This window comes from Mastigoproctus giganteus, chromosome 12 (genome assembly GCF_048544385.1).
Source record: "Mastigoproctus giganteus isolate SK-2022 chromosome 12, ASM4854438v1, whole genome shotgun sequence".
Taxonomy (NCBI): Eukaryota; Metazoa; Arthropoda; class Arachnida; order Uropygi; family Thelyphonidae; genus Mastigoproctus; species Mastigoproctus giganteus.
Genome location: NC_143586.1, coordinates 164,038,593 through 164,060,484, shown reverse-complemented (window position 1 = coordinate 164,060,484; position 21,892 = coordinate 164,038,593). Strand labels below are relative to the sequence as shown.

The window sequence follows — 21,892 nt, the reverse complement described above, 5'->3', positions numbered from 1 at the left end:
GTCCAGGCAGCATTTGATTCCATATCCGTTCAAACATTGGCAAGGCTACTACGTGAGTATTACCTCATTGGCGGAGACGTGCTCTAGTTTATTCAGACAATGCTTGAGCACAGGACTATTATTGTTCGCGATGCCAATCGGCGCTACATCAGAAGTATTACAGCTGGAGTCCCACAAGGTGGGGTCCTCTCTGGTGTCTTGTTCTCAGTTGCTCTTCTGCCTTTCGTGACGGGCCAAACTGATATTATCACCTTCGCTGATAATATAAAGCTGTTCACTGCTATCAACTCTGGAGATACTGCTGACTGCACAAATGCCTTAATCGTACAGAAAATCCAGAACCTCAGGCCTTCCTCTCCGGTTTCAGCCTTCCCATCAATCCTGAGAAGTCGAAACAGTTGACCTTCTCGCTCAAATGCAACCCGATATAAGAGGATCTGCGATTTCTGCTGTTCAGCAACACACCGATCTGGGCATTATTTTAGACCAGAAGCTCTCCTTTCTACCACACATAGACCATCTACAAATAAAGTTCTGTCGACTCACGTGTCTATCCGGTCATACTTTATGGCGCAGAAGTCTGGACCTGAACTGCCACAACGCATCTGAGACGGATTTTTGCAGGCGAATTTTGGCTATTGAAGTGAGCCATATGGAAATTTCGGCTTCCCCCTGCACCAAGGACAAACCAGATGGCGGCAGCTCTAAACATCAGACGTCTTGATAATTTGATAATTTATTTATCCCTATTTTGTGTTACAATTGTTGGGAGATAACAGCAAGAAGGGAGGGAACACATAAGCCAGAGGCTTTTTAGGGGGTGTTCCCTTTGAAAAAGATAACAATAAAACCAGATACACCATGAATCGGACATATTTCTACATTCCATTACAGAGACTTCGTAAACCAACCACATATGTCGCATGGTTAACAACAGTACTTATAATTACATTGTGAGTACTTTTACAATAACAAGTATGAAAGAAAAAATTATGAAATAATTGCGTAAAGTGTTACAAGCTTTTTGACAGCTATTCCTTCAACTTGTTTACATAATTTCCAAACTGGAAATTATGTAAATTATGGCAATTATGAGTCTTCCTGCCATTATCCATGAGAGAAAACTCACATTTGCTGTAAAAATGATGGTTGGCATTATTCCAGAACCAGATTTCTGGGCTAATGTTGGGAGGTCTAATCCCCTGGCTTTATAATAACAACATTAAATGGAATCTTTAGTTCATGATCACTTGGCGATTAAACCTCCAACTAGGGACTAGTGGTTTTCAACTCAACGAAGAGTCTAGGACGAATCCGCCCCCCATCGTGAAAAGGGTTTGTTTTCACTTGCAGGGTCAGACCTTTAGAGTGCGCTGTGTGATACCCTAGGTTTTCCAGGTTGGGTCTTCCTTTTCAACCTAGAGCCGCAATAACCCGTATTAAAATATTACTTAGCTGTTTTATTCCCACCTTTATGCTTGTTGACGGTGGTGTTTTATCTAGAGACTTCTTGCTCTAACTAGATTCCTCTATATATATATATATATGTTCACTTATCTATCTATATATATCTCTTAGTTCAGTTTATGCCCCCAAGTAAATAAAAGGATCATGGACACATTTATGGATTAACAGATAAACATTTTAATAGAAAACAGGATGATTAACAATACAACTATTCCACATATGGTGGTCATGGGCAATAGTCAAGACAACAGAGTTATTGGCCAACACCTTACAATTACCTAGTTAGAGTGGGCCCTTAGACAACTGAGTAGTGGTGCAATATCTTATCAGCTTGTACTTAGTTGATTCAATGATCAATATTACGCCCTTTTAATGATTCACGACATTACATAATTCTTTAACCCTCACATTGTTGGAATTTGGTTCGGGAGCTGTCTACCTAAAAGGGGTGTATTGTTCCGTGTGGAGTGGGTATGTGTGTATGTGTGGGGCGGTGTCACGAGTCCGGGATGTCTAAATAAGCAAATTATTTGCAGAAGGAGCACTTACCGATCAATTTCACGGACTTTTGTGTGCCTCAACGTCAGTAGCTTCAAAGGAGAACTCGGGAGAATACTGATGCAGGTGAAATTTTGAGGACTCGTGTCCACCGTGGACGTGGCAACCGCACTACGGGTAGGGGGGGATGAGACGTTCACTTGGTCTACATTAACGACCTGGCTTCTTCCACACACACCTTCTCTTGCTCCTCGTCTTCCCTTTTTACATCACCTCACAAACACAAAGGAGTTTTCGGATTGGATACTAAATTCCTGGGGTGACTCTTGCCGTCCAATGAGGATTATGACCTCGAGACAAAGTCAACAGCCCTCTAGTGGGACCTTTCCAGGTCTTGGTGCACGCATCTACGCACTTGCTGGGCCTCGGCCTTCATCCTGTTGGCTTGCAGGCCAACATACAGCTGCGTCTTTGCGTAAATGCTGTAATCGTAAACTCGATTTCCTTTCTCACTTACCACTGCGCCATCCACCGTCTGGTACCGCTGATAACATTATCTGTGACAGGAACCAGGATGTGGGCGAGACTGGTGACTTAACTTTCTCTTCGCATTTCTTTATTTGCCTTTACTTTTGTAGCAAAGTTTTATCACTCTACTGAAATTACTGAATAAGACAGTTAACTCATAAAGCCTTTATATATATATTTGTAATTAAATCCCCAACTAATAAAATATTCATTCGCTCCCTTTTTAGAGTTCTATCCATATACGTTCCTCTTCTTTGTCAAACCGATCTTCATTTCTAATGTGATTCCCTGATGTATAAACAATATTCAGTTATGCATTCAGTTATATTTCAGACTTGGTAATGATCAGGAATTACTGGGTGTCTCCTTGACTCTAACACTAAGGAAAGTATAGACTTGTAGCGGATTTAATGTCTCTAAAAAGATGAACTTCCGTAGCAGGAAACACAAAACTTGCACTTGGAAAATGTTGATTCACACAGAATCTGTTTTGTCTTGGACAGATTCGGAATATGTTTGTGATTTGAATAATGTCAAGTATTAATAGACAGCTGCTGTAGTAACTACATATTAGAATAAAAAAAGGGATTGAGGGGGGGGGAAGTGACTGGTTGCCTTGGCAACATTCCTCCATTCACCAACTGTGAAGACCAAGGATTGGTCGAGAACACTCTCCCTCCCTGGAGTAGAACCAAATGTAAGTAGATGAACTTTACCATACATTTACTAATAGTATTGTTATTCCTCTTATTCTATTTATTGCTTTATTTTTTTATTTATTATTATCATTATTATTAAAAAGGTATTTGATATGAGCGCGCTCTCTTGTGTGGTAGGAGTTCTCCTCGGTAAAGGTCAGTGCGACTGACTGAAGAAGTTGTAGGGTGCCGTTAGGAGCCGCAGGCCCTTTCGACCCTTTCTAATTTACGGTATATTATCTGGAAAGAGTAATAACTGAGCTAAAAGATTGTGAAACACGAATTTTCTAAGTATGTGTCTCGTTTGCGCGTAAAGTTTGTTAAGTTATCACCGAACCTTGAACACAAGAAGAGGGTATAACAACTCCAGATCGACATTTTTTTTTTTTAAGTTAATTTCCGCAGTTATACCTCTAACTTGTGAGAAATTTACATTGATCATTGATCCAATTTCTTTACCAAAACTTAATATTAATTTATCAAAATAAAATTTAACAACAATAGATCACCAGAGTTGGGGAACAAATCTTCATTGTGGTATCACACACACTTCTGGAACAGTCAATTTACACTTTAGGAAGGTGAAAACTAAGAGTCTAATTTGGAATGTTCAGCAACAGTTTTCTGAGAAATTTTTGTGAGAAAACACAAGCAGTCTTTCTGTGGATTAATTTTTCATTCTGTTTTTTTTTTGTAATTCACTGAGAGTTTTAACCGATCCACTCCTAGAACAACAGCGTCTTTGTGGAGAGCAGGTCTTTATTTGAATAAAGTTCTAATCTGTCTGGAGAAGAACGGACTAGGATGTTGGTGTGTTTGAGTCCTAGGGAGTTACATGGATCTATATTTCTCTTCTTTAAATGTCACTTACATTAAGACAAGTCCTAATACATTGAGAAACACTAAGAACACATCGGCCCAACATTGATGATGGCACTTCTCTCTTGTCGTCACTCATTGCCCATTTACATGAAAGAAAAAGAACAAAACGTAATATCAGTATTACAAATCAGCTCATAGTAGGTTATATTAGGTCATTTTACATTTGACTGTTAGTATACATTTCAATCAATGTTATATTTCTTGATTTAACATTATATCTTGGTTATACATATCACTATAGTAAATAGATAAATACAGTACCTTAAACATCAAATGATAAAGTTACATGTTAAATGGTTAAGTTACCTCCTTAAACTTCACAATACACTTCTGGGTGGTTGTTCGTTTGATATATCCGAAACCATCCCATTTCAAATGGAACTACACATACACTTGATATTTGTCCGTATGGGACATATTATAATACGATACAATACGTTAGGTTACCTAATATCTTGAGATAACATACTCCTAGTGAGGTATAATAATATCATATGATATAAGAATATGAATATAGTAATATGACATGACCATAAACTAACCATTTCCATTCAAGTTACATAGAATTACCAATATTCATTAAGAAGCTTATTACAATATTTTTTTTTTTTTTTTTTTTTTTAAAAAAAACATCCTTCCTCTCAACCAAAGAAGTTTAAATCATTACATATAAGTATGCATTGAGAATATTACTTATCATCTTTCAGCAACCTTTTCATCACAGACTTCTTTATAATGTGAATGCTTTTAAGAAGGAATAGAGTGCATATTTTATATACCAATTAAGTTAACATTACGTCTTAACATAATTTACATACCAATGGATTACCCAAAATAATATTTGGAAGGCAAGGTTGTAAGTATACAACCTCTCTTTTTTTTTTTTTTTTGATAGTTCTACATTTACATATTTAGACCATCTCTTCCTTGCGGCGTGTGACTTCAGTGTCCGGTATCTGCTGATGATTCTCTTGGTGTGTGGTCAAGCATGACAGGGCTTTAGATTCAGCTGGTTCAATCTTAGCAATTTCTTCGTCACGGTCAACAAAGGAAGGGTTACTCCCGACTAGCGCTTCTCTTTCTAATTCTGTTTCTGTAGTGGCAACCTTTATGAGTATTGACCGGAGAGTTTGTCTAAATTGAAGAAAGTTCCATCGGCTAACTTGCTTTGCTAGATTTCGTTCTACTTCAAGTGGGTCTTCAATGGCTAGTGGGGATTTCCATTCCCACTCAGCTCTTCGGAAGCACATTCTTCCACGTGTGATCGATATGATTACATTCTGGTAATCAAATTCTTCGCTGTAAAAGAGTAACATACGTAACCAAAGTTCTCCAACTTGATCTTGGTTCCTCTTCCATATGGGCCAAGTGTTGATTATTTCTCCTAGGGTATTCTGAAAAGATATAGGTCGTCGCTCTATCCACCAGTCTCTTGTCATCCCAGGTATCTCCTGTAATACTGGGAGGACGGGTGGACGAACTTGTTGTAGGTAATAAATGACCATCAAGGACAGTCCGTAGGAGGATAGGCCATGTGTTCCAATTTTTTCCTTGTGAAGTTTCTTGGTGATGTTCTTCAGGTTTCCTACGAGAATCTTTACCCTTACATCTAATCTTACTTAAGTCTGGAGAAGGTAGCTACTAGCTTCAGCAAGTGAATTGTTCAGACAAATTGTAACTCTTAGTTTTTCTCGTCGAGGCCCACGACTCTTAAAACATAACTTCGCAAGTGGTGTTCGTGCATGAACAATCGTGTCTGCTTGTATGCACAGTGTGTGGAGTTTCAAACCTGCACATATTTCGTCGATGGTTCTCTCCATGAAAACTCTTCGCTCTTCGGATTCGAGGATTGGAATATTGGCATTAATATCCAAAGCTGAGTACCAGGCATCAAGTCGGGTAATTGAGGAACCAATAACTGACAGACTGGAGCCAGGATATGTCTTACAGATGTATCCTCGAACGTACGCAAATAATGTTTCCTTCTCCTTCCACTCGCTTCTGGTAGGGTTCTTCTTGAAGGTATGGTGATTACATGATTTCGTCAGAGCTTGTAATCGTAGTGGATTGGTCAGTGCCTGTATCACCCTATTTTGGCTATCATATAGCGTATCGGCAGAAAGTTGTGAGCGTGAGCAACATTCCTCAGTGTGCGGATCTTCTATCTTCCAAATGGTCAATTCTCGTTCGAGTTCTTCTACTGACTCCACTCCTCCAATTGCCATAATTGAGCTCCTTTTATCCACTCGATGAATTTATTAGCCTGTAAAATGATGAATTTTCCTGTAAGCGTTGGGTGTCCGTGTGGTTATGAATAACGATTTACGAGAACAACTTTCTTGTCTTTACTCAATTTCTTAACTACTTCCTTCTTCTATCTATGCATGTATATATTAGAGGTGGCATCTTAATTGCATAGGTTATATGCTGTTCGTTATACCCATACTATATGAGGTGATTACTTAGCACATAGCAATATTAATTGATGTCTGAATCGTATCTGATTATCATGCAACAATAGTAACTCTCAAATGGCTAACAACTCTCAAAACTACTTAAATGGATTTTTTTTTTTTTTTTTTTTTTTTAATTTCTGAAGAGACATAAAAGTGGTAAAGGAGGAAGGGCCTCTTCATCATAGATCCAATCTGCACTATCCGGTTGTTTCGAGTTCTCGGTGGTACTTAAATTGGTGGTTACATGTTTAGACTTTATAACATTACTCTCTACGATGCTGATGACTGTTTGTGTTGATACACTTCTGGTAATAGGATAAGTGTCTAATCTTTGCCTGCAGTATTTCTGCCAGACATATAAGAATGGACTGTGAATATGGTCTACTTGGCTAACAAACTCCCTGGCACCTTGCTTCACGCTTCGCTTGCGTCTGCGGACTCTTCTACACACCTCACAGTGAGTTTCTTCTGTTGAGTCCATCGCATAGCGAGTGAGAGATTGGCCTTTTAAATCTGAAACTGTAGAACATCCTGTGTGTGGTTCGCCCGCTATGGGGGAAGTGTACTTACAAACGATACGACCTTTACTACTCTGAAAACTTCTCCATCGACTCATTCTGAATTTGTAGCTGTGAATATATTTTTTTTTTTTTTTTTTATGATTATAGAGTTATGAGATAGATGAGGTTGAAAAGAACATCTCTTTTTTTTTTTCTTTTTAGAATAATCCTTTTAAAGAATTACCTCGTATTCAACTATTCCAGCTATTGGCGCTAAGTAGGTAGCTGCTGGTGTCCCCATCTCATTTACGTCAAAACGGCCATGGTCATCTCCCTCACAACAACATTTCGTCAATATCAAAATTCCGAGTCCTATCGTAACTATGAGGCTGCTGGCTACTGCTAACACTAAAGCTATAAATTCAAAATTCGTGTTCTGTGGACTTACCATAACTGTTATTTCTGTTGTTCCCCACTCATTGGTCGCGTGAAAGATGTACTGACCATAGGTGTCAGAGGTGACTCTTATAAGGATCAATGTAACACGAGTATAACTGGTATAGTTGTGAACCTTAAGATCCCATCGAAATTGGTCTGGAAGCGCCTGTCCTTCAAACGACCAATACCAGTTTCTGACTGGTGGCACATTCTTAATCATACATGGGAGGTGTAGAATTTCTTCTAATTCTGCTTCGTGATTTAGCCTACAGTGCACTAGAGGCGGACCTGAAATAAACACAAGACAACCATCCTGAATCGTGGGAAATGGGGAACAAGAAACGTAGCACTCATATCTTCCAGTTTTTGGTTCTTGCAAGTTGTCAATGATTAACTCCTGTGAGTGGGCATTGTGGAGAATTACTCCATCCCTCTTCCACTTAATTTGTGTTTGGGGTTTCGCATGCACGGTACAATTTAGAATGATGGTTTCGCCGATCTGGGCGGCAGTGTCATTTAATTTGGATAATAATACAGGTTTATACATAATGTCAATACGATAGGTTTTGACTGAGAATCCCAATTGATTTTCCGCTAAACAGGAAATTAAATCCCCATCATTCTCTTCCTGCAAGTCGCGTATTTCCAATAAGGGTCGATTGGTCTCATGAAGTGTTACATTATTCCGATACCAGAAATAATTAATTTTGCTGGGGTTCGCTTTAACATGACAGAAAATTTGTAGGTCATCTCCCACCATTTTTGGGCTCTTCATAAGTTGCATAGTTATTCTAGGCTTGAATTTTACATTAATGACAACCTGGGCATAACGAATTTCAGTCAGCGCCGGGTGCTCCGTAACGCAGGTAATGATTTTCTGATCCCAGGAATCGTTGATCGATTTTAGGCTCCATGTTACATCTACAATTGTCGTTTTGTTTACAGAGTCTACTCGCTCCTTTAACGTAACATTTGACGTCACTATTTGTTGACCCCAGTCTTTCCAAAATATACTTGGGGATGGCTTACCTGAGATCACCCGACAGGTCAGTATTAATTCTTGTCCTTCTATTAGGTTAAACTGGGCACCCTCCACAATAAAGGGTGGATCTGGGGGAATCAATACTGTCAGAAAAGCTCTTGATGAAACACTCACACTCCCATCAAGGAGGGTTAATTCACAGTGAAAACTCTCTTCGTCCTCCAATTCAACAGGCTTGATTTGCAGATTGTACGTTCTTGCCCCTGTTGAACCAACCATGCCATATCTGGTCCAGATTCCAATATGATGTGCATCCCCTAGGGATCTACCATTTTTAAACCACTCGAAGTTTTCTACCGGGGTTGTACTGCTACACGGTAAAATCACTGATTGCCCCAAAATAGCCGTCCGATTGATCGGCTGCATGAGAAAAACATCTTCGGTGACTACAGCCTGGATATAGGTCAGGAAAGCTCCAAGGATTACAATCATTACTCCACTCATCTCTGTCGTGTCCTCTTGAAAGCCTTAGGTTTATACCTAAATAATAGACATACCTTCCTTTCAGATATTTTATTTTATCTATTCCTAACAGCAACAAAAATATCCAAATTTTTATTTCCAGGACGAAGAAAATTCAATATTTATATTTTCGAATAATGAATATAAGGATTTACTGTTTACTTAAATTTCCTCCTTTTTTTTTTTTTTTTTTTTTTTTTTTTTTACATAACTGTTTATTCATTTCGTTTTTCTTTTTGTACAGATTTTTTTTCCTGAGTTTGCGAAGGTACTCTTACTCCTTCTTAAAACTTCAGCGGTCTTTCTTTCCACGATAGTTTCCGTGGTAGTAGCCACGAAGAGGGTCGACCTGAGAACCTGTCGAAACATCTTGAAATTTGGCCAACTGAGTGGTTTTCCAAGATTACGATCATCCTCAAAGGGATCCTCGACTACGAGCGGTGAGCTCCACGCCGGTTTCGCACTTCTTAACAACATCTCATCTCTTTTTATCGAAAGAATGACGTTTTGGTACTTAAATTCCTCGCTATAGTATAATAGCATTCGGAGCCATAGCTCCCCGACTCCATCGCGATTCCTTTCCCATCCGGGCCAAGTTTTAGATATCCATTCTACTTCATGCTGAATGTGGGCAGGAGGCTTCCTTTTCCAGTAGTCCTTGGTAATTCCAGGTAACTCCTGTAGGACTGGGAGAACTGGCGGATGAACCTTCTGCAGATAATAGATTACCATTAGTGAGATTGCATATGACGATATTCCATTATGTCCGGCTCCTTCAATATGGAACTTCCTCGTTACGTATTTTAGATTCAAAATAAGGGTCTTTACCCTCACGTCCATCTCCACATACAAACGAAGTAAAGCGCTATTGGATTCGGCGAATCGATTGTTTAGACATATATCGACCAACATAGTCTCTCGTCTTGGACCTTGGCTCTTATAGAGTACTTTAACTATGGGAACTCGGGCCTGAACAATGGCGTCTGCCCCCATACAGTTCGTACGCCTTCGAAGTCCAGAGCATATGGTTTCTATTACTCTTGTTTCGGAGACCTTTCTCACCTTAGAGTGCACACCTGACAACTTCACATGGACATCTAAGTCTGAATTCCATGTATCAAGTCCAGTAGAGGTGGAACCAATTATCGATACTCTAGACTCGGGATACATACTCAAGATGTGTTTCTTGACAGATGCGAACAGAGCTTCTTTCTCGGTTCGTTCTTCGACTGTAGGGACTAAGTTTTCAGTCTGACGGAGGCACAGGACAGACAGTCCTTGTATACGTAGTGAGTTCGTCAGAGCTTGTTGCAACCATTCCTGAGTAGTCAAGTTTGTGGACACCCGCGGGTGTAGATAGTATTTTTGAGCCTGATGTACGTCCATTCTCAGATTAGCCAATTCCTCCTCGATATCCTCTACGGGGTCAGCTCCTCTGGTAGCCATGACATTTCTAAGATTGTCCTTGCTGTCTCGACTTGCCTGCAACATGATGAATTTGCCTTAGGCACTGTAGTTGAGAATGTTAGTTTTTTTTTTTTTTTTTTTTTTTGATCAATAGCATTTTTCCCAAAGATTATCCTTACTATTATTAGTGTGGTTATTCATTATTATATATATATATATCTATACATATACATTTTTTTTTTTTTTTTTTTTTTTAAATACTGAATGCTCATCTTCCCTAATCTATCAGTTCCACAAAATTTTCTTTGTCGCTGGGGCCGTCTGAATGGTCTGGGGTCTTTGGACCCTCCAGGGCGTCAAGTACGTCCCAAGGATCTTCTATAGCCAAGAGGCTAAGACTTGGAGCAAAATACATTGATTTAGTCAACCAAGACGCGATACACGGCACTCGCTCTATGGGCACTGGTTTTGGGTCTTGTATTGTTTCGAAAATCTGCACAAACTCTCTATTCATCGTGGTGAGAACCCCTAACAAATCGATTGCTCCATTGGCTCCTTCTAATTTATCACAAAGACGCTGAATGAACCAACTCCCATCTTTCTTCATTTGCCAGGATTGGCATCTCTGTACTGCTGAATGTACTAAAAGAAAATCTGCATGGGCGAAAGGTTGAATGGTTGATGGGTCAATTTTTGTCTCTGCAGGCTGTATTTCAGTGCCGGTTAGCTTGACACCATGGCAGTTCTGGATGAAATATATTTTAGGTTTTCCTTTTAAAGTAGGTGCATTCATTTCCAGGAGGGGATATGTGATGTGATCAAAAGTATACGAGCCATCTCGCGCAAGCAGCTTATTATCTTCCCCATGAGTGATGATACAGCAGACAAAGCAATCTACATGTGACTGGTCCTCAGCCGCAATACCCTGTAAGATCATACCAATTTCCACCACTGATGCATCATAATAAACTTGGGATAGGAATCCCATAGATGCAAAACACCCACGCACACGCTCCGCATCCTGAGAAGCACTCATCTCACCGCATTTTATCGGTGTTACTTCAAATATCCGGTTACACAAGATCACACAAACTCCTTTCGTACTGTGATTCATTCGATAAAATTCGTCTCCCAGAACCTGTTGAGGAATAGAAAAAGACGGTTCAGTATTTCGAGGAGTGACATTGCATCCTAAGCGTCTCTCCATTAGATCTGGGAATTCGACACGCTCGCAGATTATCCGGGCCATTCTTACGCCTTGCCCAATCACAAGTCTCCTGGAAGTGACATTAAAAAAAACGATTTCTAATGGCTCAGTGGTTATCGGAGTAATCATTTGAGATTCCAATCTCAGTCCTAATGGCAACACCGTGTGGCCTTCACGAGGGGCAATAAAACCTATGCACCCAGGTGGTATTAGGATCCTTAATCCAGTATTAATGGTTCGATGTGATCCAGACGGAATCACACATCCTCTTCGATTTAGAATTGCATACCCCAGTGATGGGAACGCCTCTCGCACTGGTTCATATGCATTACGTGTCAACCTGGTATAATAGATTGTGGGGACAGTGGATAGCTGTTGTGCTATAGCGGCCTCCAATGTTCCTGTGACTCGGTGATTCCATTCCATGGTTTTCAGTGGAAGGTTGTGGCCAGGGCTACTGCTAATTAAATTTTTCGAATGTTACAATACGTCCTCCTCTTCTTTTCTCTTTTCTGTAAAGAAAGAGATAGAGATGACGACTAATTTACTATTCTTGCTCTTTTCTCATTCCATTTCTTTGCAAATTGTAAAGAAAGGATGAGACCGGTAAATTTTCACATCTTTCTTCTCCCGTGAAATTCAACCTAATTAATCTTCCTTACTACTTATCCAAATATTCTAGATTCCTAAAGTTCTTAATCAATACTGTTGGTTAAAATGAGATGCCAAAATCATGAGATACATCTGTATATACATATTTTTTTTTTTTTTGTGAGCATTCTTTGAACTTCCTGTGACTTACTTTTTTATACAGGCCAAACAAGCCCCAATCATAAATAAACTTCCTAAAACAATGGCCGCTAGGATCGCTGGATAGAGGAGCCAAGAAATCATACTGGTTCCTCGAATAAGCCTTACAAAGGCTTCCCATGGATTTTCTCCTGGCGTGAAATCTGGTTGTGTCTTTACCTGTGAATAGTTGGGATGCATTACTAGTATTGTAGGGTCATCTAAACAAAATTTCAAATCGCGGCAATCCGAGATTGTGCGTCCAACGAGGCAAATCTTTTCCTCATGGCACTTCTGATCCGTCTTAAATTGTATTTCAAAATCTGTGGCTGTGGTAGTCAAATATAAGGATTTAGTAGCTACTTCAATGTTTTTAAAAGTGACAACCACTCTTCCGGCTAAACAGGTTGATGATGCTGTCACCCGGGTTACTACCATTGTGTCACAAGCATAGCATCCCACTGGAGTTGTTATTTCAGGTGATAGTTTTGGACATACAGTATGAGTTTCCATGAAGAATGTATATCCATTAAAGTTCAGATCTAGCACTAAAGGTGCAGATCGAAGCATTTTTGATAATAACTGTCCCGACTGTTCTGTATAGAACTGATGATATGTTCGTGTTTTCGGCAATTTGTTAATTTTTCCTTTCACCATCCTCAGCAAATAGGACTCTTTCCTACTGCAAGTAACTCTAGCTTCGTACAAATGACATGTGATCATATTCTCATCAAAAATAAAATCCTTCGAGACACTATAGTTAGACTGGACGTCTCCTATCTCACCATACTTCGGTCTTGACATAGGAGCAGCCTTATCCAAGTATGCCTCCTGGGGTTGTCCTACTCGCAAAATTAACTGGGAATCCGTGATTCCTGTTGGCTGGTCATATGCACCAACCACTTGCATTTCTATCCCCTTCTGTGTTCGAGCATATTCCTCGAAGATTATCTCTTCGTCGCGTCCGTCCTCTTCTGTGTGAGCAATGACCACATAGGAACAAGACATACCATTGACTTTCCTTACTTCGTATGATTTCGTAAAGTCAGGGACAAGCCATACTCGGTAATGAATACATGATTGACTATCGATTATCAAACATATCGAACCGCTATCTCCAGCTAGACAGTTCGTAATCCCAGGCCAGCTTAAGGATTCTTTTGTCAGAGCGGGGAAGTTGAAGTCTCTGTGGCATACGTCTCCCCAACGACAGAACTGATTTTGTGGACAGCTAGTTTGGCTGACTAGATGCTCATCCACAGGAAACGTATAATAAAGTCGCGTTGTTGACCATCGGCATTTTACTTCTTTGAATGTAATTTTTAGCTGAAACACTGTTTGGTCAGTAGTTGAGGTGAACCATAGACACTGCGTAAATTCAAGATTCCTTAGTGTAACTCGAGCATGGGTAAACAGTTCACAAGGATTTGTGCCTTCGTTTCCATCACACTCTCGTACTTCGGATGGTATAACTTGATGATTACTACATTCGTCTACAGCTAGCGTGGTTATTATTAACCCTATCAACATAATAACCGTTGCAATCAATGGTCCTTGATCATTTACTCTACCCATTCCTCTCGCATGATTATCAAAATGTTGACTGACTCGCTCAGTCGTTTCGGCTATTCTTTCACCGGTATTAATTCCCGCAATAGCTGAAATGTGACCTGCTAATTTCGCTAAACGCCATCCGGCCCTTAATAGCAATGTTAAGGCTCTGATAACTTGCCACAATAATTGTATCAGTACTTTACTGTAGTAGACAGCCATTAATGTCATAATGCCTACAGTTACATAGATACAATACACTAAAGATTCTGGTAGACAATGCCTATTTTTAATTAGCTCCCAACAAAAAACACAATTCAACTGATAACATTCATTTCTTCCAGAAACATGTACTACACCCTGCAGTACATTACCCTTTTCCGTAATGAAGGAAAATTTTAATGCTCCTGGGGTTCTCAACATTTCTAAAGGTACTTGGGCTTGTAAAGGTTCAGTGACACGCATTATCTTTTCGATGCCTTGTTTTCGAATAATTAAAGTCCCTCTTCTATCTAATGTAAATACTGAATCCGTAAACAGCACTTTAATTCCCTGCTCCTCAAACTTAGCCATCTCCTCAGCTAATAACTGTCGATGTGACCTCGAAGAAGGTCGCAGCACAGTGCAGCGTTTAAAAGAGATAAGCGTTGGATTTATAGAAATTCCTCCATCCGTTAATGCTAACCAGCTTGTTTCGGCTGATTCTATGTCACAAATGCAATCCGACTGTTGGTTACATTCCATCTGAAAACAAAATTCCATCGACCCATTACACTTCTGACGTGAGCAGTGACAAGGTCTTCCTTCCTTTTGGCATCGATAAACCTGAGAAGTACCGTTTCTACGCATCACTTGATTAATAATAAAGTGTTGAGGAATACCCAATGATCCATTGGAATACAGTATTCTTGTTACCCACTGTTTTAAACAATTTCGACATCTATTTTTAACACATCCGCCTTCTACCATTAAATCGAGTTTCACTTCACTTGGCTTTACAAATGCACAACGATAACTGCCATTTACTATGGTACATTTTTCTATCTCATAAGCTTCAGCTTCCTTTACTATTATAATTAATAAACATCCTATCATCCATACATTCCGTGATATTAAAGATTCAAACCATGGACTCATGATATTCATGATTCTATTAGTCTTGCCTTTTCAGTATAGCCTTATTTCACAGGAGGGAACCTACAAGGTAAAACCAACTGGTACAGAGTTGAATGAGATGAATGAATACGAAGTAATCATATGCACACAAACTATGAGTATCTATGTATTCTGTTTATTTACCTTATCAAAGCCTTTAGAAAACTTGAAAGTTGGAGGATGTAGATGCTCCTCACCTGTTCCGTCAATATCTTCCTCAGGAGATGTACTTTTTCATTGTGTTATATATATATAAAATTTTTTTTTTTTTTTTTTTTTTTTCATTTCATTCGTTCTTATTTTTTTTTTTTTTTTTTTTTTTTTTAAATCTTCCATCTACCAACCGTTTCTTTAAACCATTCTAAAGCATCTTGCGATGACCGTTCTTCCGTACCCTCAACATCTGAAACTTCTTCCGTTGTGGATAGTCTTCTTCCTTCAACATCATTATCTGTCTCAATGTCATCTGTTACATCCTCTTCCTCCGTTGCAGATACCTCGAACTCATGAGTTGTTTCACCTGTGGATAGTGATGCCTCGCCATTTGTTGGAACTTCCTTTTCTTGGCTTAAAAAAATGACAGTTGGCTTACGCCTTTCAACAGGACTCTTGACATCTGCTTCTTCTGAGGTTCGTTCTAATTGGCGGTCTCTACTTCTTAAGTGGTAGTGATGTGTTGGTCGACCTAACCACGTTCTAGAGTCAGGATACTCTTGTGGGTCACTTCGTGATGCTTGTTGAACTTCCTCCGACGACAGTGATCGCTTAATTGTCCTGTTTGACTCATCTATTGGTCTGGATACCGGTCTTATCTGCCGATATGTCCTACCCAGCTGACCAGGGAGAGCATCCCACCAAATTTCTTGGTCGCTCTCCTCTCCTTCCTCTATTTCAACTGAGGTCGCCTTGGGGTGTACCTCCACATGCTTTGGAGCGGTTTGCTCCTCTATACTAGTTTTCACTTCCAAAAAGGGTTTCCTTTCAGTAATCTTTGTAAGTCTATCAACATGTACGAGTTGTCTGTCTTTTGGTTTCGTCAAATTCTGAATTTCATAATTTACAGGAGATGTCTGACTAATAACTCGATACGGTCCCACATTTTGTCGAGCCAGCTTACGTGTAAAACCTCTTTTCACTCTAGGCACATACAAATAGACTACACTGCCAACTCGTATTTTCTTGTCAATTGCTTTCCGACGTCTATAGGCTTCTTGTTCTTCATCAGCCTCTTCTAGGTTTTCTTTGACAATCTCATAGGTTCTCTTCAGTCGTGCACACAATGCTTCGCTATAATTCTCCAATGACGAATATGTTGGCTGAACATCAGATTTCCAGATATGCTGTGGCAATACAATATCACGTCCGTACAGTAGAAAACTAGGAGTTTCTCCTGTAGCGCTGTGAAATGCAGAGCGATAGGCTAACAAAGCAATCTGCAAAAATTTAGGCCATTCATGTTGAGCAGAGGCAACCATGTGTGACAAGATGTTTTCTAATGTCTGATTTATCCTTTCACATCTTCCATTACTTGAGGGATGATATCCACTCGTTCGTACTGCTCTAACTCCAAGTTTTGCGTACACTTCTTGCATTAACTGTGATACAAAATTACTGCCTCGATCTGAGAGTACTATGGATGGTATCCCATGACGACTTATTACTCCATCAATGAGGGTTTCTGCGACCTGCTGAGCTGTTTGAGTACGCATAGGATATGCCTCCACATACCGTGTAAAGTGATCCACTACCATTAAGATATACTTGTAACCTTCTTCTGAAGTTGGTAACGGTCCTAACACATCGACGGCGATTTTATAAAAAGGTTTTGCTTCCGCTTCAGCTCTAACCAAATTCGCTTTGGCTTTAGGTTTAAAACCTCGTCTTTCCATACAACTTGGACAAGAACTAACATAATTCTTTGTGTCGGAGTACATGTTGTCCCATATATAGTCCTGCCTGATTCTCTGAAGAGTCTTGGTGAGAGCCATATGTCCTGAACAGTGTGCATCATGGCACGCTTTTAATATCTCACCTCTTAATTTGCTTGGTACTACTAGTTGTTCCAAAGGTTCACCCCTAGTTGACTTATCTGTTGGTAGGGAATAGTGATACAATAGTCCATCTCTTAGAAAGTATTGGTTTGCTAATTTGGGGGAAAGAGGTTCTGCCTTTCCTTCTAATTGTTCCAAAATTGGTTTTAGTTTTGGATCTTCTCGTTGCAATTTACGAGTGATCTCTTGTGGATCGCTACCGTCACTATTGCTCCCATCTTGACTTGGCTGATTCAAGTCAATTGGCATCTGTGTGTCCAGTGCACTAACTGGTCTAGACAGATAGTCTGCGTTCTGATTTTTCTTTCCCGGGCGATACTGAACTGTAAAATCGTACCCCATCAACATAAGATTCCAACGTGTAAGGCGTGCATTTGGGTTCTTCAGATGAAGTAAGTATTGCAGGGGTCTGTGGTCTGTTACTATAACCATTTGTCGTCCATATATGAAGGGATGGAACTGTTTGATGGAAAAGACAATTGCTAATGCTTCTTTTTCTGTAACACTGTAATTTAGCTCGGCCGCCCTTAGTTGCCTACTCACATATGCTATTGGTTGGCGAACACCAGTTTGTCCACATTGTTCCAAAATTCCAGAGATCGCTTTTTCACTGGCATCTGTAGTTAAATAAAATTCCTTCTCAAAATTAGGATAGATAAGAACTGGTTCGGAAGTCAACAGTTCTTTTAACTTCTCAAAAGCTTTATTTGCAGCTTCGTCCCATACAAACTGCACAGATTTTTTTGTCAGTTTTGTCAAAGGAAGACAAATACTAGCAAAGTCTGGGATGAATTTGCGATAGAAGTTACACATTCCTAAAAATCCACGAACTTGTTTCACGTTTTTTGGGGGTTTACACTCCCTTACAGCTTTCACATTTCTGGGGTCGGGTTTCACTCCTTCAGCACTAACGACATGTCCCAAGAAATCAATCTCAGTTCTCAGAAATTCACATTTACTAGGCTTTAATTTCAGATTATATTGTCTCAATCTTGCAAACACTAATTCAAGTTTGCGGAGGTGGTCAGAGAACGATTCTGAGCACAAAATGATGTCGTCCAGATAGATGAAGATGGCTTCGGATTGGAGACCTCTTAAAGCGAATTGAAGGCCACGGTTAAACGTTGCAGGCGCATTTCGAAGCCCAAAAGGCAGGCGTCGGTAATTAAATAACCCGGCATGACAGATGAAGCCTGTCTTGAAACGATCAGCTTCATGTACAAATAGCTGATGGTAACCATACGCAAGATCCATTTTCGAAAATAGTTTAGCCTTCCCGATCATACTAAGAGTATCTTCCATGTTTGGCACTGGATAAGCATCTGGTACAGTAATACTATTTAATTTCCTAAAGTCAATGCAGATGCGTAAGCTGCCATCTTTCTTCCGAACTGGCACTAATGGCGCCGCAAACGGTGACTTGCTATATTCAATAATTCCAGCATCTAACAATTCTTGTATTTGGCGGTCGATTTCAGGTCTAAAAACATGTGGAACACGATATTGTTTTAATTTGATAGGTCTATCATCTGTGAGTTTAATTCTGTGTTTGAGAACATCTGAACCACTCAACTGATGTGGTGCTTTTGCAAAGACATCCAAATATCTTGATAACAACTCTTGCAGTTGTTCTTTCTCGTGCATCTTCAAATGATCTAATTCAAAATCATCCATAGTAATAACGTCTTCATCCATTCCTTCTGACGATTCAGAAGCTAACTTAAACTGCTGGTCACTTATGGTGTGAACCTGAACTACTTTAGAGTTCTTTTGCAGGCGTACTGGTTCTGTAGATAAATTAGCTATGACAGCATGGGCCTGTCTTTTGTCATTGAGACATGAAAGAACACATTTTATTGCCAAAGAGTCATTCTTAAATTTAGGGTTAGGTTCTATAACCACTTCACATTCGTCTTTTAACTGATTGTCGCACTGTAGCATTAGAATACGTTCCGTTAGAGGTGGAATTATTTCCTGTGTAACAGTTCTACCTGGGGTAGGTTCATAGGACTTCATTATTTTTTCCCTAACACCTTCTTCACGCATACAGACACGCCTTGGCACAGACTTAATCATACCTGTCCCCATATGTATTACAAAGTCGTGCTTCCGCAGCAAATCAGCTCCCAAAACCATCTGATATTTATCACTCAGTTTACTTTCTGAGACAAGGATATCTTCAATGAATTCCATACCATCTAAGGAAATGCATAAAGTCACTTTATTCTGCACTGGAAGTTCATGACCCGTAACAGAATAAACCGTCTCTGATATTGGATTATTTGGCAATTGGTCGTTATGAGGTATTTTAGAAAATATCTCAGGGGAGAGCAATGAGACCGATGCACCTGAATCTACCAGAAACAAGGTTGGAATACCCTGAACTAGGCCTTTAACAATAGGCAAAATATTATCATCTAATTTTGATACGCTCCCACATTCAAATTTAACCCTTTTTGACCGCGCGCCTAACCTACCTCTCTTAATTAGTCAAGAATCATTATGCTCAGAACCCTCACACTTATTTGAAAATCCCCCTGTTTCATTTACGGTTACGTTATTGACTGTTTGGGACCTGCTACCCTTATATTCACCATTTATGTTAGAAGGATAAACTCTACTTGCTCCTTTCCGTTTACTGCTTGGATCATTATAGCTAACAGGCGTATCAGACTGTAAACCGTTCTGTACCGGAGTAAGTTGTCTAGGGGACCATCTCTCTTTAGGGTAGGTAGCACACCTTCCTTCTCGTGTTTGTTGGTTTGACTGAAAATTCGCTCGAATATTACCCACACCAGACCATCTCTGAGTAGGTTGCACAGCCACATTCCTGGGCGTTCGTTGATAGAAGCCCATCTGTGAACGATAGGTTCGATTTGGAGGAAAATACTGTTCCCTTTGTGGGCGTGGTGCCATATCAAAATGCACCCTCCTTCCTCTTGGAGAAAACCGTGGTTGAAAACCTTGTGCATCCGAACTACAATAAGATAATGGCCTCTGATTGCCATACCTGTAGCGAGGGATGTTAGACGACAGCCCTTGTGGAGTGTACCGGTTATCAACAGGTACATAATTCACATACCGCCTCTCTGATCTTTCTGGCTGTAGAGTTAAAGTGTCCTCATTGGGCAAGAGAACTAAAGGTTCCCTTGTCAGAGGTTGATTCACAGCCGAGGGAGAAACAACTGGTTGTGAGTGCTCCACTCTATGTCGCCAATCTACCATTTGATTCTCTACTGCAGTGCTCAATGCTGCTAATTGTTTTTCTAACTTCCCTATACCTAGGTCTGATTGAGCCTCTTTCCTGCCTGGCTCCTCCAAACTTCTAGGAATCTTATTCGGCTCCTTACCACCCTTAGATTTTCTTTCCATCACTTCTAAAACACCAACATGAGACTGTTTCTTCATTAAATTTTCGTTCTCCTCCTCAAGCTTAGCGCAAGCAAAAGCTGTTTCAAAATCAGGAGGATTCTGCGATAACACTAATCTCTTAATTTTACTTTGCAGCCCAGCTAAGAATTGAGACAATAACGTTTGATCTCTTAATTCTCTTGCTGCTTCGTTATCTCCTCTAGTCTTAAAAGCATGACGGCACAGGTTTTTCAGCCTGGTAGCAAACTGAACCACACTCTCTCCATTCTCCTGTTTGGCAGAATTAAACTTCTGCAACTGCACTATCAACGATTCAGTTTTCTCGAATCGAGTTATGAAAGCTTGTTTAAATTGCTCAAAGTCTACTTCTCTTTTCAGATCCGTTGATTCACATAGAAAATCAAATGCTGGTCCCTTCAGGCGACTTTTCGCCACTATAATTTTAACTAAGTCGTTCCACCCAGCTAAACCACCTATTTCCTCTAAACTAGCAAAGAAATGGCTAGGGGAAATTGAATCTTCTGGCGAGCCTGATAACACAGGTACTAGGTTAGAAAATCCAGCAATTGTGGGTTGTAATAGGGGTGCGGCAGCTCTGAGTTGATCCTGCCCATTCTGTTCCATGTTATTCTCCATAATACGTTAAGGAATGTATGCTACCTTCCCACACAAACACACTTGACATTCAAGTCAACTAAAATTAGAAATAATTGCTACCAAAACACAATTTTTTTTTTTTGTCTTACCTTTCAGTTGTCGAAGAGCTCCTCATTCTGAAACTATAACATTTTATTAAACATATTATCACTCCCATGATTTCATACCGAACAAGTTCTCAACACTATTGACAACACTTTCACTTATATCAGATATATATATATACAAGTGTATCGTTTTTTTTTTTGTTTACTAAAATAGACGTCAATTGACAATAATAATGAGTTAGGGGAGATTAGAATGTTATAGTCGAACTGGCCTATTTGTTATAGTTAAGATAATCCTAGACACGGAAACCAATCTTGTTCTATTTGTTATAGTTAACAAATATAAACAAATAATCCTGGACACGGAAACCAATATTGTTGGGAGGTCTAATCCCCTGGCTTTATAATAACAACATTAAATGGAATCTTTAGTTCATGATCACTTGGCGATTAAACCTCCAACTAGGGACTAGTGGTTTTCAACTCAACGAAGAGTCTAGGACGAATCCGCCCCCCATCGTGAAAAGGGTTTGTTTTCACTTGCAGGGTCAGACCTTTAGAGTGCGCTGTGTGATACCCTAGGTTTTCCAGGTTGGGTCTTCCTTTTCAACCTAGAGCCGCAATAACCCGTATTAAAATATTACTTAGCTGTTTTATTCCCACCTTTATGCTTGTTGACGGTGGT

General features: G+C 39.8%; 2 protein-coding genes across 2 annotated transcripts; both read right to left on the bottom strand.

Annotated features, from left to right (window-relative positions):
• Positions 1-7,261: 7,261 nt before the first annotated feature.
• On the bottom strand, positions 7,262-8,953 carry LOC150077564 (irregular chiasm C-roughest protein-like). The gene has a single exon (XM_090385943.1). The coding sequence runs from the start codon at positions 8,951-8,953 to the stop codon at positions 7,262-7,264; it is 1,692 nt and encodes a 563-aa protein (XP_090242069.1).
• Positions 8,954-9,190: 237 nt separating this feature from the next.
• LOC150077563 (terminal uridylyltransferase 7-like) lies at positions 9,191-10,462 on the bottom strand. The gene has a single exon (XM_090385942.1). It carries the CDS (start codon positions 10,460-10,462, stop codon positions 9,191-9,193), a length of 1,272 nt encoding a protein of 423 aa, XP_090242068.1.
• Between the last annotated feature and the right edge of the window lie 11,430 nt (positions 10,463-21,892).